Here is a 19,359-nt window from a genome sequence, read left to right on the forward strand (position 1 = left end):
TCTGCAGATGATTCAAGTTCAAGAGGGCGCAACACGCAACATTTAGAACCGACCCATTCCCGAAGCAGGATCTCCAAAAACACCCCAAGGGCGGATGTTTTCAGGACAGTCGTATCTGGGTTAGTCCGGTCTCCAGACACGAACCCACACATAAAACATTAACCAACACCATCTGGAGGTCTAGCCTCGTGACTCTAGCCCCCCACCCATCCCCTCCTCCCTTTATTCAATGAAACCATTGTTTGCTATCGTCAAATTTCAAGTTCTGATCATCGGAGGAGCGACTAATGAAAGGAAAGCCCTTCCCTGCGTGACTGGCTTTAATTATTACCCCCTGGGGGGTAAGAGAGGGGTGTAGCACTGGCCCAGAAAAACTTGTTTCGCCTTCGGCCACTCCCGATATACTTACATGTATCTGAAGTCCCAGTTGCATAAGATTAAGGAGAAGGGCGCTTAAGTTACATGTGTCTACTTCCTCAGAAGGAAATGCAGCTGACCTTCCTTGTGTTCGAGGAACAGGGGGCTTATTTTATTCAGCCTCGGACCGTTAACCCGGCTGCTCAGTTTAAAAAAATAACAAACCCTCAGGATGAGTTTGTACACTATGAGAAAAACTTTGGGATAAGTCCCTCTTTTTCGAGACTGAGAACAACTTGGGAATAGTTCTCTCATTCTCTAGACTGAGAAAAACTTTGGAAACGATTTTCTCTTTTCTAAACCTGGGAATGACTCTCTAACTTTCTCTAACTCTCTAATTTTCTAGACTTGGGATTTGAAAAGCTGTGCCTTACCCTTATCGAACCGTTGTCTGCAAAGATCCATGTCGTCTTGCATGCCTGGCACCCTGTATAGTCCCTCTATACCCAGACCTAAATAAAAGAAGGAGACCAGACTATAAATCTATGTAGTTTAACATTCCCTTGTCATAAAATAAATGTTTCTGTAAAGATAGAAATATTCTTGAAAGGCAAGTTATTTTACATACATCTTCATTCACAGTGAGTAGGGATTCATGTCATGGCCAAAATATTTATCTACAAAAGGTATTAAGACCCTTTAAAGGCAGTGGACACTAATGGTAATTACTCAAAATAACTATTAGCATAAAACCTTTCTTGGTGACGAGTAATGGGGAGAGGTTGATGGTATAAAACATTGTGAGAAATGGCTCCCTCTGAAGTGCCATAGTTTTCGAGAAAGAAGTAATTTTCCACGAATTTGATTTCGAGACCTCAGATTTAGAACTTGAGGTCTCGAAATCAACCATTTAAACGCACACAAGGGTGTTTTTTTCTTTCATTATTGTGTCGTAAGTTCGATGACCGATTGAGCTCAAACTTGCACAGGTTTGTTATTTTATGCATATGTTGAGATACACCAACTGTGAAGGCTAGTCTTTGACAATTACCAATAGTGTCCACTGCCTTTAAAACAGTGAATAAGACTAACCTCTCAACTCAAGCTCCTCTATGCATTTGTCTACGACCACCGGCCGCGTTGTGCCGTGCGCTTTGACTAGCGTGGTCAGGTCCACCCCGTACACACGCTTGATGAGGCGACAGCTGGGCGTGCAATCTAAGGGCACTCTTTTTGAACACTGCTTGTGTGTGCTCAAACCACAATCTGTATAAGACACAAGGAGGAATAATAATAATAATAATAATTTATTGATTTTATATTGCGCTCTCTCCAGGACCTGCCTGTTCGAGGGGCGCATAACAGTAAAAATTGCAAAAGATTAAGAAAATTACATACATTAAGTGAACAGTTTTAAGAAAAGTACACCAGTAAAAAAATATATGACGATGGATTTAAAAATGAAACTTGAGAGTGAAATCAAAAACATGGCAACCCAGTTAAAGAGCGCCCTCTCTTTAGGAAAGAAGAAGGGAGATCAATACAACAACAATTAGTTATAACACATTGTGCCTTTTTTAAATGCCCAGAAGATTCGAACATTGCCGGTTCCAAGCGAGAAGTCATAAAAAAATTAATTTAACAAAAGAGGGAACTGATTTGTATTATTTCAAAGAAACTACATATTATGATTTACAATGTAAGCCTATAATTTTTGGGGGGAAGGATCGAGACCCAATTATTTAGTTTGATCAACAACAACACGTGGAACACAAATAATAATCTTGACGACTATATTTCCATTTTTGGATTGAATTTGTCAATGAACAACCTCCTTTTGACCATTAGGCAAGAGTCCCTACTCAAATGTTGTCCATATTTGGTATAGTATTAGTACAGATATAAGCAAAACAAATTTGGTGCTACAAACAGTTTTTTCTGGCGAACTCCGATATATTCTTTCCTTTGAAGAAAAAAAGGTGCCAAAAACAAGTTAATTGGTTACGCACGATGAGCAACGTTAGGCCAGGATACAGATGTAATAGGTTGTACATCTACTAACTAATGCTACATGAAAAAAAAGGTGAAAAAAATAAGAAAAAAACAGAAACACTTTATGACGGAAATTCACAACTTCCATATCCATTTGAAGAAAAGAAAAAAGTAAACAAGTGTTGACTCCCAGTGTCATGGGTTAGGGGGGTGGGGAGAGAATTCCTGTCAAGCAACTGACAGAATCCTTTTCGGAGACATGAATAAGCCATTTTGGATCACAACAGGAAATTGTTTGTGAGTAAATATGGCATGAGAAAATATATGTGTGGGGGGGGGGGGAGGAAATGTGCACATTTATAGATTTGGGGAGGGGGACAGTTGGGGAGTCCCACGAGATCATTTATATTGAGACATAACATACAGACAGTTAAGCCCGGTTCATACTGCCTGCGAATGCGATACGAATGTTGACGTCACAAGTTCGCAACAAATACTTCGCAGCAGTTTAACTCTGCTCAACTAGGTTGCGAATATCGCTGCAAAAGGGGGGTTGTAATGTCAATTCGCTTTGCTTTCGGAATCGCAGAAAGTATGAACCGGGCTTTATGCAGAAGTTATCATCATCATGGCTCTTTCACAGATCCAGTATTTTGATGTTTTATTTATTTTTTACTAACAGATGATTATTATTTTTATTATTATTTTCTTCTGAATGGGTTTAGAGGGAGTTTGCATCTCGTACAATACGACTAACGCAGTCATTTTGTGCCCATGGTGATTGGGCACAAAACAGTTGGTAAGACAGTTGGTAAGAGTAGTCGGTCAAACACTGCTCTAGAATTGCAAAGATCGTGGGTTCCAATCCCACCCAAGTAATATGCCTGTGATTTTTGTCACAGGACTAGGGAAAGTACTGAGAACATAGTGTTAACACGAGCGGTGTATATGGGTAAAACCATTAATTAATATTCATTTAAAGACAGTTCGTACACACTGTTTAACAACTTTCCGCAAAAAGTTCCCTCATTAAACCATTGCCACTAGCCCCCCCCCTTTATTAACCTACAGTATTGCAGTCTTTAAGAACCATAATGTTCTTCCCAAAAGGTAGTCCTTAAGCTTTAATACATGAAATTGGTAACCGAGGGGGAGGGGGGGGGGGGAGGGGGGTCAAGCAAAACTGAACAGAATTATCTGACTACCCTTCTTTGAAAAAAATGTCTTTATTAATAAACAGATCAAATGTATTGAGTTGTTACATTAACAAGATTTCCCCTTGAATTAAAAAAAATTAACTTTTTCCCGATTACAATTTTGTGTGAATAGTGGGTTATAATTAGGAACTTCTCTTTGGCACTGAACCTATTAACTGGTACTCAATAGCCCTTAAGGCCGTCTTGAAGGAAAAACTTGTTTATGAAAGGGGAATTATCTATGAACAAAAATCTGACTATTTTAACATCTGACTTTTTTCTGGACTCTTTGGTGATGTCCAACTTTTCAGCCACCGGGAAAAAAAGGTCTTGTTTATGTTATAATGAGAATAATAATATGTAGTTGTTGTTGTTTAACTTGTTTAATGTTGACAAAGCTGACAGACCAGTAAAATGACATGTTACCTGGTCCTACTGGCCGGCCACTAAAAAAGTTTAGGGCAAACCGCCCCCGTGTGTCTTCTGTGGAATTGGCTTATCGCACAACGTGACACGCTTGTATGGCAAAATACACGTGACAAGCACATAGTCCGTTTCTTTGTGTTTGCATTGGTCGATGTTCACGACATCTAAAAAAAAAGGGGGGGGGCGTACGCGCATCGATCAAAGTGGTCTCACAACAAATGTTCGGTTCTACGTGAATGAAAATCCCAGGGCTAATAATTATCAGTCATACTCCCTCCCTTACCTGTACATCTGACTCCTTGGGCAATGAGCCCCCACATGAAGTTACCGCAATACTCACACCAAATAAACCCCTGGAAGTTGTGTACCTGTCCAAAATGGCAACAAGACAAAAAACACAGTGTAACTATCATATCTTGAACGATCCACAAGACCGTCCAGGGGTCGATTTCACTAAAAGTTATGACTAGTCTCAACTTAGGACTAGTCCTAGGAGATATTCAAAACTTAAGACTAGTACTAAGTTAGGATGAGTAACTCGTCCTAACTTGAGATAAGACTAGTCTTAACTCTGTGTGAAATCCACCCCAGGCAGCGTTCTCGCTTAACAATGGTTCCCTTCGGCAAAATGCCAATTAAAACACCAAAGGACCGGTCAACACTCTCTGCAAGTGGTCAAGCTGGGTAGTTCAGTGTTGAAAAGCATCCCTATACATGTAGTTCATTTCAAATACACATGTAGGAGACTAGAGAATAGTTGGTTAATTATAACAATATAGACTGTGCAAGGCTCGCAAAGTCTTGCGCGTATTCAAACTTAACCTTGAAGGCAGTGGACACTAACCTTACTGGGTTACGAGTAATGGGGAGAGGTTGAGAGTATAAAACATTGTGAGAAACAGCTAATTTTCCACGAATTTGATTTTGAGACCTCAGATCTAGAATTTGAGGTCTCGAAATCAAGCGTCTGAAAGCACACAACTTCGTGTGACCAGGGTGATTTTCTTTCATTACTACATGTACATGTATCTCGCAACTTCGACGACCAATTGAGCTCAAATTTCACAAGTTCGTTATTGTATGCATATGTTGAGATACATCAAGTGAGAAGACTGGTCTTTGACAGTTACCAATAGTGTCCACCGTCTTTAAGTGGAGGGGGTTTTGCATCGCCCATTTTCTTAGTTTAACATAGTTTATGACGATGAAAATTACCTTGTTATGGAAATGTAATACTACATGTATTTAACAAAACATATACATGTAAAAGTTTAAAGTACCTTGAAATTATGAGCTTTCTCATAAGATGCTGACGTCGCATTGTCGATGCAAGATCCACCAGTCCTTGAGTCAACCTGATGAAAAATAAAAAGGAATAAAATCCATGTTAAACTTGCTTCGGTGATAAAGAATATTAACTTTGGTTTTTACCCATATACACCGATATGTGTTAGCACTGTATACTAAGTACTTTCCAGAGATCTGTGAAATAATTCACAGGCATTTTACTCGAGTGGGATCGAAACCCACAACCTTAGCAATTCTTGAGCAGTGTCTTACCAATTAGACCACCGAGATTGCCTGGTAGCGAGAGGCAGTTCGAATCCTATACTTTGGCAGCGGGTACCGCAACGATTTCATACACGTTAAATTTGCATCGAGAAAGTACTGTATACAGTGGTATTACACACATCGGTGTACAGGTGTAAGGGCAAAACAAAACTAAAATAAAATCTAAATGAACAAATGTATTATCATGAAATCTACTAACAGGTAGGCACCCACACAATCAACCCTGACATGTCGACTTGAAAGATAACACTTTTCTGTCAAGTGTCAGTTAATGTTAGAGACTTCTGTCCAAGAACTCAACGTGGGTGATGTCCATTCATAATTATACGTCCATTGAAACAGCTGAAAGGAAACCGCTAGAATTTAGCAATTAAGACTTCTCTGAAAGACTCCCTAAATGTTTATTTAGAGATCACAAAGATGCGAAAGAACGAAAGGACATGGGATTGCAGTGAGATTAAACAGACAGAGTTTTATTTAAAATCTGTCCATTGGTGTTTATTATTAACACAACTTATGTGTGTTGCCTCAGCGTTTGTGACACAAATTAAAGAGTTGGAGTGAGTTTGCAATTTTTCATGAGCAAGATATTTAAAGGACACAAGAATGACAACGACAAGAGCTGAGGATTATATAGCTAACACACAGTATGGCTTCAATTGTCAACGCTTAATTGTTTGAAAACCAATCAGCATTGTTTGACAAAAATCAAAGAGTGTGCGTGATTTGCATTTTTTGTTTTAATGAACAAGATATTTAAAGACACTGGACACTATTGGTTATTGTCAAAGACCAGTCTTTTCACTTGGTGTATCTCAACATATCTCATAACAAACCTGTGAAAATTTGAGCTCAATCGGTCATCGAAGTTGCAAGATAATAATGAAAGTTGTGTGCTTTCAGATGCTTGATTTCGAGACCTCAAATTCTAAATCTGGGGTCTCGAAATCAAATTCGTAGAAAATTACTTCTTTCTCGAAAACTACGTTACTTCAGAGGGAACCATTTCTCACAGTGTTTTTCACTATCAACAGCTCCCCATCACTCGTTACCAAATAAGGTTTTATGCTAATAATTATTTTGAGTAATTACCAATAGTGTCCACTGCCTTTAAAGAGCACAAAGTATCAGATACGGCTAGAGTACGTGCGTCTGCCTATGCTTCAACATTGGCAGACGCGCTGATCTAGCTGTAGCTGTAGCCAGAGTCGCCGTTTCGGACACGGCCTTAATAAAGAATAGTAATAGACCTCAATGTATCCCATAAACCCCTGGGAGCCCACCACACTCACTGACACTCCTTATCTCTAGTCCCCTGGCTGCCCCTACCCCTTTAACACCCACCTCAATTAGACCCAAGTCATGTCCCCTTCATGTCGAACGCATCATCATCTAATCCCCACCTCCAACCATTTAAAAAAAAACTTCTCGCCCGACGAATACAAAAGGAGAAGGTCTCAAGCTATTGTACATATACAGTAGTTGTTCGGATTAAGAACTAGAAAGGCCGGCGTCATGCCAGTTGCAGTTAAGGCATCGAATCGTGGTCGGGAGCGGGGGCTGCTCAAGTCTCCAACAGACAGCTGCCAAGTCGGCTGTGAGCAAAACTGTGGATCAGCTGTACTAAGCCCCCTGTCCTTGTTTTATCTGTTTCCCCCCCTTGTCTAAATATAACAGGTGGAATTATTTGTATTGATGGGCTCAGACACCTGGGATGTTGCGTGCGGTGTATGTGTCATCCAGTTTTTAAAACCTGTGAACGACGTCAGACTTAGTGCACACTTCGAACTTCCTGAGTTTATTTTCGGCGCTTCGATCGACCATGCTGCTCCCCCCAAAAAAGTTTTTAAGTTTGGAAAGGTTGTGGTTTGTTAAGAGGGGGAAACGGTATCGAAAAATGGGGGTTGGGTGTTGGTCTTTGCCAACTCTTCATCAACTCTGCTCCAAAACCTACAGAGGGGAGACTTTTTGTAGTTTGGAAGGGTTGTGGTTTGTTAAGAGGGGTAAACGGAATTGAAAAATGGGGGTTGGGTGTTGGTCTGTGCCAACTCTTCATCAACTCTGCTCCAAAACCTACAGAGGGGAGACTTTTTTGTAGTTTGGAAGGGTTGTGGTTTGTTAATAGAGGGGGAAACGGAATTGGAAAATGGGGGTTGGGTGTTGGCCTCTGCCAACTCTTCATTAACTCTACTCCAAAAACACTCTGCTCCAAAACCTAGCATGGGGAGACTTTTTTTGTAGTTTGGAAGGGTTGTGGTTTGTTAAGAGGGGAAAACGGAATTGAAAAATGGGGGTTGGGTGTCGGCCTCTGCCAACTCTTCATTCACTCTACTCCAAAAACACTTTGCTCCAAAACCTAGGATGGGGAGACTTTTTTTGTAGTTTGTAGGATTGTGGTTTGTTATGGAAACGGAATTGAAAAATGGGGGTTGGGTGTTGACTTCTGCCAAGTAAGAGCTGCTTTCAAATGCCAGGGTGTCACATTTCAGTGAAAAAACACCATGGCCACCAAATCACTGGCCTGAAACTATTTTTTTATCAATAGCCAGAAACTGCAGAGTGTCTCTTTAATAAATTTGAGTACATTGAAACCCAGCATTGAACCAATACATTGATCTTTCAGAAGCCCCTTTCACACAGTATCCAGACCTGTATGCTTCGTCTTTGAAAGGGCAAGGGCACCAAGGCATTTTTTCTTGGTAAAGGGGCACCCTATGAGGATATTGTACATTTTTACTGGAACATTTCAAGGGCACCAAGGTAATGACCGGGGGGCATGGAGGCAATCGCCTTCGTTGCATCAGGCCTGCTTCATCTCTTATCCGCGTCACACGCAGGGACTGATGCCACACTCACCATGCTGTTGTGGGCGCACTTCACTGAATAACACACGTTCTATTTTTAAGGTCAGTACGCACAAATTTTACCCAAACCTTATAGTGTTGTAGCATTGTGTCCGCCATACCTCAAAAAGGCTTATGGGGTTTCGGCTGCACATTTCAAGAATACCCAATGGTTAAACCGCTCACCCCTACTCCGGAGCATAGGTGGCTGGCTGTTCCCAGGGGTATGCCCATTTGCCAGGGGTAGATCAGGGGTTGAGTGATCCAAGTGTGAAAGGGCCAGGCTGTTATTCCCTGGGGTTGTCTCAGGGGAGTAGAGTAGGTGTGAAGAGGGGCTATAGATGTCAATTCATTGAACACCTTAAGGACAGTCACCAAAGCTCACCTGGCTCAGGATGTTTACTAACATGACTAACAATCGTCTTCCTGTTCCCTCATCACCTAAGAGCAAAACGCTTGGTTTTGGAACAATCGTTTGATTGACTTACATCCATTGAAACAAAATGGTGTACATGTGTATACTTTGCAAAGGCTCAAACTTTTGACATAAACAGTCGCTTTTGAACCATGAAACTAGAGTCAGGTCTGTTTGTGACAAATAAATGGTACACAAACTTTGGAGAAAAGCATGCTCATGTGTGACGATCACATGTCTGTGTGCATACTGCATACTTACTATTTAACAAAACCGGGCCCAATGTGCTGCTTAAGCAGGCAGAATTGAGCAGGATACCAGTCACGAATTGTACACGTGTCATGGTAGTTTAGCTGGTAATGTAATTCTGGTAAGTATAATACAAATCACTCTGGGAATACCGACAATTTGTCTACCCATGAATTTTATTGCTTTTTAAAATCGGCCCCGGGAGAGAAATTAACACCAAGAGTGCCCTCACCTGATCCTGTTGGGATCCCTTCCGTCCTCCGACATTAAGCGGAACCACGGTGCCGTTGCTGAGCCTCTTGTCTCGTATCGTTGCGTACTTGGAGTGTTTCTCGTAGATGGGTTCAGACTCCATGGACTTGATGTAGTCAGCCGCCTTGGCCTCAACGTAGAGCGTGATGAGGCCGTCTTCCACGAGATCGTGGAGCGCATCGAAGCGCTTGTCGGCAACGTAGTGCTTGCCATCGTAGTACAGACGGAAATTGCGTGTCATGTTATTCAGCCTGGATTTGAAAAAAACAAAATTAAACTGAGTTACCATTTTTGTCTATGAGCCAATGACCTCCGTAGTACAGACGGAAACTGCATGTAGTGTTTTTCAGCCTAGATTATGAAGGGGAATATTTGTTAACTTTTTTTTTTTAAATAATAGACCACAATGGAAACTGACTGGGTAAATTTTTAATAATTGGTTGAACAAAGAAAAATTGACTAGAGTGGGATTATTGAACCAACGACCTACGTATAATTGTGCCGGTGCTCTTCCAAAATTCTGCAAGTATTTGTAGAATGTATGAAGGCTTATAAATATTGTTCTTGTATGGGAAGGCTAGTTGTTCCCTAGTATCTGTAGAAAGGATACCCCAATGATGGCAATAAGAATGTGTACTTGCAACATTTCAAGGGGCACCCAGGCAATGGCGACGGGCATTGAGGCAATTGCCTCCATTGCCCCCATGAAGTATCAGGCCTACGTACTTTTATGAACGCTCATCTTGCCTTAAAAGGAAAAAAAATCATATACAAATTTATGATTTTGTATGACAGCATTTTGAGCAGCAGGAAATTCAAACCCAAAACACAAAGACTCAGGATTATTTTACAAATCCCTCTCCGAGCCTACACTAGACTTCCTGCCGGCCTTGCTGGACTCAGACACAAGATCCCACCCTGACTCCTTACGATATTAATCGTTCAAAAAGAATATGAACAAGTACTTTAGCGTCAATCCAGAGTACTTAAAGAGGGTTTACGGGTGCTATAAACACAGGATGACACGTCAGATTGCCTTTGTGCTGGGTCCCTGGAAATGAACGCCTACATCACGGCCTATTACAGTACATGGAGGGTGATGTTTGGTTCTTCTTTCCGTACGGTGGCATGATGCCTATACCGAGCGCTTGACCACTTCCTGTGGTTTGGGACCACTAACGATAACTTAATTGCAGTGTTTAGCTTTTGTTCGCTGGACAACAAAAACATGTTTGGGCAAACATTGATTAGGTAACAACTGCTGTTTCAACGATGAGTAAAAAAGTGCTTGAGTTTGTTAAGTACAAACTACAACATTAAAAAATAATTTGTTTATTGGGGGATTGTATTTCGTAACCTTGTCAGTTTTTGATATGTAATTCATTTTTCTTTTTTTGATATAGCCAGTGGCATCGGAGTTGGAGGCTTCAAGGTCCTCTGTCAGCACCGTACTCTATTTATTTATTCATGTTTACTCTTACTTAAATAAATGTTTTGCTTTACTCCACTATACATGTAACTGTTGTTATTCTTTTATGAGACTATTGAAACAAATGTATTCTTGAAATTGAATTGAATTTCTATGCTTCAAGTGACAGTTCAAAGTTTTAGGGCGGCTTCCATCTTTCTTGATAGCGAAAATGACATGTAGGCGGCTGCGCTCCGAAGCTAACTCAACAAGCCTCCCTATGGGATTTTTGTGCACAGAATTGGACTTGGGAAAAAAATACTGGAAAAAAAAAAAAAAAAGTTTGGACTTGGGCAGAAAATATGTAGCTAGACCTTTTTTAGTGGTGGGTTCTAGATCCATAGTCTACCAAAGGCGAGCAGATCAAGTGCAGTTTAGGGGAAATCAGTGTTGGACAGCACAGTGTTTTTTTACTAAGATTACTCGTCGAAATTTGTTAGTTCTGGGCTGGCCCCCCCCCCCCCAGCACCGCCCACCGTGGCTACAACACTGGTTAACACTTTTTAAATTCCAGGCATTTGCCATTGGCTTCATGTCAATTGTCTTGTTTACAGACCCCTTGCACGCACGGCAGACGCGGCGACTGTGCTAGGCTCACCATTTTTGTTGGCATTTGGTTTCAAATGGCATTTGGTTTAGGTGTAAACGCTGCGTCGCCAAATATGCGCACTTCGCTGAATAACGCACGGTGACATTGCCCACCAAAATGGCACATCCAAGATTATTCTGATGATGACGTCAGGTGAATAGGGTCGATACTGTTCTTTCTGTATTCTGTATTGTTTTTGTTTTGTGCGGAATAAATAGCAATACTATTAAAAGTTCGTAATAAATGCCTATTACCACCGAGTACTAACCAGCCTGCTCGCTAACCTGTGACACTGACAGTCACCACACGGCATCAAGCCCTTTTCACATGACAGAGCACCTTGATCCTATCACCATACCCCCAAACTTGTTCCTCCCTGTTTATCTTCCCCACAACAAAAATTGTCTCTTCAGACTGTTTCCCCCAATTCCCTTTTGTGTCATCTCGGTGCGTCAAATAGGGTCCCCCTCCAACCCCAAAGAGCAACATCATGCCACGTGCAAACTCCGACGGAGACACCCCCCCCCTCTCCTCTTCATTTATCCTTGCAAACCAATATCATAACCACTTCCCTTCATGACTGACAAGATAAGCCTTTGTGAAACACAGTAACATCCTGCCTACCACCCTGCCAACCATCCCCCCCCCTCCTTCCAACCCCTCCTCCCGACAGTAACTGCCAACTGTCAGGCGTTATCAAGCGTCTTCAAGACTTCATCTCATCTCCCAACACAGGATGCGGGTCGTTACGAGATCCCCACTCATTACCTGCTAGAAATGTACTTGCAGCAACACCCCAAGGAGGTCTCTCATTATTCTAAAGATTTATTATCCCACAATGTGCTTCTCTCCAGCCCCCCCCCTTCTCTCCAGCCCCCCCCCCTTTCTCTCTCCTCCCTGTGATGCAATTGGAAGGTCACTCGTGCGACTAGCAAAAAACTTCCTGCATTACGCTGAAGTATCAATTAAAAACACTGCCCTTGGTGACAGAGTTGAGGTTGCACCTCGCTAGAGATCATCCCAACTGGGGAGAGAACTTTTCATCATCGTTCTGTAAATGGTGAGCGGTTTGTTGCAACATGCGTCAAAGAAACTACCAGGGTCTTTGATGGCGTCAGTTCTATCATGCCGGGGGGGGGTGCTCAAGGAGAGGAGTTACCCACTGGCGAGTATCATCTTTCGCCGAGCCAAAGAACAGGGATACTTTCTGGCAGTTTGGGGGTCATACCAATACTCTTGCTTCCCATTTTTCCTGGGGATGTTTCAATAACCGTTATTCCTAATTTTAGAAGATGTTAACGAAGTGCAAGAGATGACCAAGATGGCCAGAGTGTGTGGACAGGACTGACTCCACTGTACCAAAATGTCAGATAAAAATGGCTGAGAGAGTTCTCAATTTTGTGACATGTGAGAAAAGGGAAACAAAAAGCACTTGTGTTCACTGTTAAAAAAGTAAATGGGAACGGACTTAGTGTGAAACGAAGTAAGAAGTAAGTCTCCCAAAGACGAAAGCAAAATTAACCTGTTAGGGTTCTCACCAGGTTTTTTCGAAAATGTGGCATTTTGGACCCAACTTTCTGAGGTTTGGCCAAAGGGCGCTGTATTGAAACGAGGTCTGTAGAAATGTTTTCTACTTGGTTTTAAAAGTAATCTGGAGCATTCTAAATGGTTTTATCTTGATTTATTTATTTATTATTTGTTTTATTACTTCTTTTCTTTTTTTAATGAAATTTGCGTGCATCTGCCTGCCAAAAAACCCCAGTATGTTCTCCTTCCTCACCTTAGTCCTAGCGTGTAACTGCCGGGGGCTCTTACACTCTCCCTCACCAGGTAGCTGCCATCTCCTCCCCTGGTCAAGAGGTTGTCCGCATCCTCTCGAGATATAGGCCCATGGTATCTGAACAAACACAATGAAAAAGACAAAAACACAAGCAAAATTAGAGCAAATTTCTTCATGATTTTTAGAAATGTAGACCAGTGAAAGTGCTGGTAGACCTGTCTGAGTGGCTGTGACCAGTGCTGTAGCCATGGTGGGCGATGCTCCTGGGCGGGCCTGCCAAGAACTAAAAAATATCACCAGGGGTCGATTTCACAAAGAGTTAGGACCGGTCCTAACTTAGGACTAGTCCTAGGAGATATACAAATTGCATGGATAGTCCCAAGTTACGTGTAGGACGAATAACTGGTCCTAACTCGAGATAAGACTAGTCCTAACTCTTTGTGAAATCGACCCCAGCACTCTGAACAAAATATACTATACTACCCAGATTTCCACCAGATTGCACTTTAGCAATGATGGCCCCATATAAACATGAATAATTTTGTTGAACCAGTCGCCCTCGGCTGTAAGCGCATAATTCCGAAGTAAGCAAGAGAATTTGGGCCCTCTATTGGTTATATAGACACTCCCCTTCTCAAAAGACAATTTTTCATAGAGGCATATAGTGTTAACCAGAGGGGTGTCTGAGTGTCTTCTGGACACCCTGTTTCATCTGTCATTTACATGTAAATGTATTGTAAATGGACAATTTTGACTCACACTTTTTAAATTTCCAGCAAATTTGGACACCCTTTTACCAAATCCTGGCTAAAACCTTGCATAGAGGCTCAGGACAAATTATTTGAGAGCCTCTAGGGACACCTGTGCAGAGCTCTACCTTCAGAACAAGTCGCTACAGCAATAGAGATCTGTATTTTTCTCAATATCATTACATCACACATTGTACATGTACATGAACAGCACCCCCAAAATATACCCAAGTGACGAAACTTGTGTAGTGCGCTTCCCTAGCGCGGATACTTCCTGATACCTATTAAACTCTGATGCATAGTAGTCTTTAATCACCGTAAAAATGGAGCACCAACTTCCCTCCCCAAGTTAGGGTGCCATAAGAAAATTTCAGAGACTTCCTGAGGATGTTTTATTCATGTTGAGATATCGGCCGGAGGTAGGACTCTGGTCGCCGAGGGTTCCGACCGCGATCCATCATGGGGCAGAGAGACGCATGTACTCTCGGTCGAAAGTGAAACACTTCCAAGATAAGGATAGTGAATTGACTCCGAATACATGTATTTATGGGGGCACCTTGGTGGTTAGTCATATTGAATCAGCCACAGATGTCCAAATACTTCATTTTCTGAATGGATGTTATGACTCAATATAGAGTGGAAGTGTGTGCTTTTTAAGTAACATTTATTTTCTTTCTGTGTAGTTTTGTTAATAAATATGTGTTTTTAACTTTTTATTTTTAAGGTTTGTAATAAGCACCTGCCAACTTGGGCACCTTTTTAGGTGGACTGTCACTACATAAGATCTGTTCTTATTGTTTATACTAATATGCACTTGTGTTATTGTTTATTTTAATACTAGGTGCACCATTTAGTGACATTGGTCCCCCATGGCTCCCAGCTAACAAAAGTGTTTGTTTATTGGTGCTTGTGCTTGTTTTATACCCTGCTTTGTTTTAAAAGTTTTCATGGCTCGTGGTTTTTTTTTTTGCGCTTTGAAGTTTTTATAGATTTTGTACTTTCTTCATTTTCATCTGTGTATTGATGTTTTTTTACCTACTGTAACCGCTGAGCAATTCGGCATTCAGGCTGCAATATGGTGTGAATTAACCAATAATAATAATTAGGGGTACATGTACATCAACTAATTGTGCATGTACTTTACAATGAACAAGATTCTTAAAGTTCCCAGACCGCTGCATGTGATTAACAGCTTTTCAAATTTTGTTTCACAAACAAAAATCGCACACTTTTGGGATCCCCACTGAACGAGTTGCATAAGTGAAGTTTCCCCCCTCCAAACAAGTTCCGGTTTTTCCCCCTCGCAATCCAAACGACATTCCTTAATGAACTGCAGAGGGTAACGACTGGTGAAAAGAAAGCGCACCAAAGAGAGAGGAAGACATCACGGCAATCAGAGCAGATAATCGTGACTGGGGGATAAGTGCCTCCCTGCCCCACCCAGGAAACCCAGTACTAATCCCAAAATATCTATGTCTCTCTACTCGTCTACACGACGTAGAATCAGCATGACCCAATTTGAAGTGTTAAGTCACCAAACCAAACCAAACATACATACACATGTACTCTGTACTTTTGTAGAAAACTGGAGTGGGGGGGGGGGAGGGGGAGGTTCCGGCTTTGCCTCTTAGGTGACTCGGCAGAACTGAATGGAAATAGTCAATAAATTCGATGAGATATTATATACATTTGGCGACAACTTAACAATGTTTGAGACTTTTGGACTGGGCTTAGAGAATTTGCCATTACCAGAGCCGGCTACTTCAAGCGATACAAAGTGTCCAGCCATCACTGTGGCACCTAAGGACATGACTTGAAATTGACCAAATTGACGACGACGACGTCGGTACGCTTGCCTCCAATAGTCTTGAGTTGAAACTTGACTAATTGTCGGCAATTACTTCGGGGAAACAATTGTTTAGTACACTATTTAGTTCAGGGCGCGAAACAGTTGGAATGAATTACTCTACCTGTACAATGAGTTAGATTTTAATAATGGTTTCTTTGGTTGCTTGAGGCTTGACTTGACATTTGCACTAAAAAAAAAATGAGAATGTTTTCTCTTAAGAAGAATCCGTCCTTCTTCCTAATAGTAATAACCCCCAAACAAAGATATTGACAAAATAGAGACACCACCAGTATAGGGCTAGATAGCTCAGTTGGTAGAGCGCCAGCACGTTAATCTCGAGGTCTTTGGTTCTAATCCCACTCTAGTCAATTCTTTGTTCAACCCCAAAACTAATAGTAATAACGTTAGACTTAACTTCAAGTTTGAGACTTAACTTGAGACCTTATCTTAAAAAGTAGTACTTTAACAACTATATAGTAATACTTACCAACTCTGCTGTGTAAAGATCCTTTTTTTTTAAAGTTACACCGCTAATCATAGGCCAGTAACAGGCACCACTCCAACAAACTTACAAGTAGTACTTTACCAACTGTATAGTGCTATAAGTGTACTATGTCTACTGTGTACAGACGCGTGTGTTAAGTTTTTCAAATATAGGCCAAATCATAGGCAACACTCCCAAAACCTTGCAGTACTCCTAGTACTTTACCAACTAGTACTACATGTATGCCAACCGATTTGTTTCTTTAGTTACATTGCAAATTAAAGGGCAAATCATAGGCATCACTCCAAAAGAGCAGACGTCATGGGCGAACTTTATCCCTGCTGCTTTTACCAACTCACAACAACGTACATCATCAGCAACGAGTAAAAACCCCTTCTGTTGATTGAGTTGGTCAAGGCGCCTTGAATCAAGGCTATGACAACCCCCGAATGCAAAAGGTGTGAACCGATTGTTATTTCATTTCAATTAAACTCAAACTCAATCAGCAAACACTCAAAAGTTTCTGAAACTCTGATTCACCGTGTCAATTTTCACTTCATGGATATACCTTGATCAAGACTAATTTCTTCCAATTAAGATGAAAGACCAAAACAAAACAACACAATGGCTCACTTTTGATTGATCGAATCAAATATCCCTTCCTGATTTTTGAGAGATTTCGGTCAGCAGAGAGGGGGAGGTAGGGAGGTCGTTCACCTGCCGACAGGTTCCCTGGACTGGAACAATACATCCATTTTGATTAGCTGGTAACCCGTCTGATTGGCATCTGTCATGTCCTGAACTGTTAGACGAGGGACCAGGAGCCCCGTTCACCGGTCCCACGTGTGGTGTCGACTAAGCCGCCAGCCAAACATAACGAGCCCGGTACTTGGCACATTGGCTTTTTCCTACCGTTGCTTACTGTCGGTTTCCTGCTGCAATTTTGATGCCATTTGTAACACTTCCCCTGACCCCCATCCACCCCCCCCCACACTTGATCTTTTGTTACTCATTTGTGTACAATGCCTCATGATATGCAGTTTTATAAGATCCTGTCCAAAGTATCATACCAATTATTTAGTCTTGATAAATAATAATAATAATAATAACTGGATTTATATAGCGCCAAATTACCAAAGGATGCAAGGCGCTTAACAGGGAGAGAGACAAAAGTAATGGGGAAACCAGCTTCGAGTTTGAGAACAGGTGCGTCTTGAGACCCTTTTTGAAGGACAACACAGTCTCGGCGTTATTATTATTAGTATTAACTCTGGTTTTACTCTTACATCGATATGTGCTAGCACTGTGTACATTTTACAGCGCTTCAAGTAAGGGAATTTTTATAAGTCCCCTGTCCAAGATATCATAGAAATTATTAAGTATATTAATGTTTCTGGCATTGTATACTCGGTACTTCCTGAGTGTGTGTGTTACTACTGTAAGCAATGTATACTTTCTGAGTATGTCTGTTTGCACTGTATACTCAGTACTTTCTGAGTATACAGTGCTAACAGACATCAATGAATGGGTAAAATCAAAACTAATATTCTTTATCCCCGGTGCAAATTTAACATGATCTACAAAATTATTAAGAAGAAAGTTCATCTGTAGCATGTATAAACAAGGAGATGTTAAACTAGCCAAAGATCAAAGGTACTAACCCTCATAAAACAGAAGTTGGTAGCGACTTTATTTATTTTTTAAACTGCAGACTCCCCCGTGGGCCAGTTAAAATTGCTATGTGCTTAGCTACTTTTTCACTCTAAGCAGCCCTATGAACAGGTGAGGTTTGCGGTGGCACCATGTGTAAAATCTTTTTTCAGTAGTGTTGGTTCTGACAATTCAATGTTTCGATCAGTATGCTCTGATTGTCTTCAGGAGGAAGCTAATTATTTTTCGACTAATTCCTACTAATTGATTATTGTCATCAGCAAACTTGCTTTGTGCTTTTGCGCTCTATATGTAGCCCTATGAAGAGGTGCACAAGTGTTGGTACTGAAAAGAACCGGTGGTTCACAACTCATCGTTTCGATCAGTATGCTCTGACCGTCTCCAGAAGAAAGGTTCATGAATTAATTTGGGCTCTGCACTTTGCGCTTAGTAACTTTTTGCATTCTATGCAGCCTTATAAACAGGAGAGGTGCACAAGTGTTGGTACTGGAAAAAAAAAACGGTGGATGACGACTCAACGTTTCAATCAGTATGCTCCAATTGAGTGTACTCTGAATGCTCCAGTTGCGGTAATATGGTGTTACCACAAACCAAACATATTGATGCCTCACCACCATATAATGCCTAAAATCCCACAGAAAATGGTCCGATTGTCTTTAGGAGGAAGCTGTATGAAATTGGGCTCTGCCCCACGAGCGTTACGTGAAGACCCGGTCCATTATTAAAGTACTGCCGAGGAGGGCTGCGGGGCTCTCGCCCGGCTGCAGTGGGGGCCCGGCACGGGGCCCCGACTTGGTGGAAAGACGGTGTTCTGGGTGCACGGCAAAGTGCAGAGTCGGAGGCAGTATGGTCTGATTGTCTTTAGGAGGAAGCTGTATGAAATTGGGCTCTGGTTTTTATAATGCTGTTCTTTCCCTCTATGAGTGACTCAAAGACAGTGGAGTAGTCTTGTCAGCATCATTCCTTTCCTTTAAGCATCGCTTCCAATTATTCCCAAGGGTGAATCACCATCTTCAAAATCTACCTGTTTTTTTATTCTATCCAGGGGTTGTGGTTAAAGGTATCATTGCATGTTAAGAATTAACTACATGTATGAACAGTAAACTTGAGGGTACAACCATCTATTCATTCTCTTTTGAGGGAGTGTTGGTTCTAAAAAGAGCCGGTGTGGTCTCGACGTTTCGAACAGTATACTCGGCTCATCTTCAGGAGAGGGGAGAGATGAGCAGAGTATACTGCTAAAACGTTCAAACGTCAAAACATACATGTAGACTGTTCAAACGTCAAGACCAAACCAGCTCTTTTCAGAGCCACCATGCTCCCTCACAAGAGATTTAATACATGGTTATACCAGAAAGTTTACTATTTATATTCTTTTTATTCACACCATGCAAAGCTTCAAACACCATTTATCATTACATGTTGTTATGAAGCTGCAAAAGTAACAATTCAATCCAGCATCGAGAA

General features: G+C 41.4%; 1 protein-coding gene across 2 annotated transcripts in view; it reads right to left on the bottom strand.

Moving 5' to 3' along the window:
- LOC139946984 (beta-chimaerin-like) overlaps positions 1-19,359 on the bottom strand; it is a 77,134-nt gene that overhangs the window by 8,405 nt on the left and 49,370 nt on the right. For both annotated transcript variants that reach the window (XM_071944787.1, XM_071944786.1), the window contains 6 exons: positions 13,140-13,256; positions 9,283-9,553; positions 5,252-5,326; positions 4,255-4,339; positions 1,450-1,623; positions 792-869 (listed from right to left, as the gene is read on the bottom strand). In XM_071944787.1, coding sequence (XP_071800888.1) covers positions 792-869; positions 1,450-1,623; positions 4,255-4,339; positions 5,252-5,326; positions 9,283-9,553; positions 13,140-13,256 — 800 coding nt within the window. The remainder of the gene's footprint in view (positions 1-791; positions 870-1,449; positions 1,624-4,254; positions 4,340-5,251; positions 5,327-9,282; positions 9,554-13,139; positions 13,257-19,359) is intronic.

This window comes from Asterias amurensis, chromosome 14 (genome assembly GCF_032118995.1).
Source record: "Asterias amurensis chromosome 14, ASM3211899v1".
Taxonomy (NCBI): Eukaryota; Metazoa; Echinodermata; class Asteroidea; order Forcipulatida; family Asteriidae; genus Asterias; species Asterias amurensis.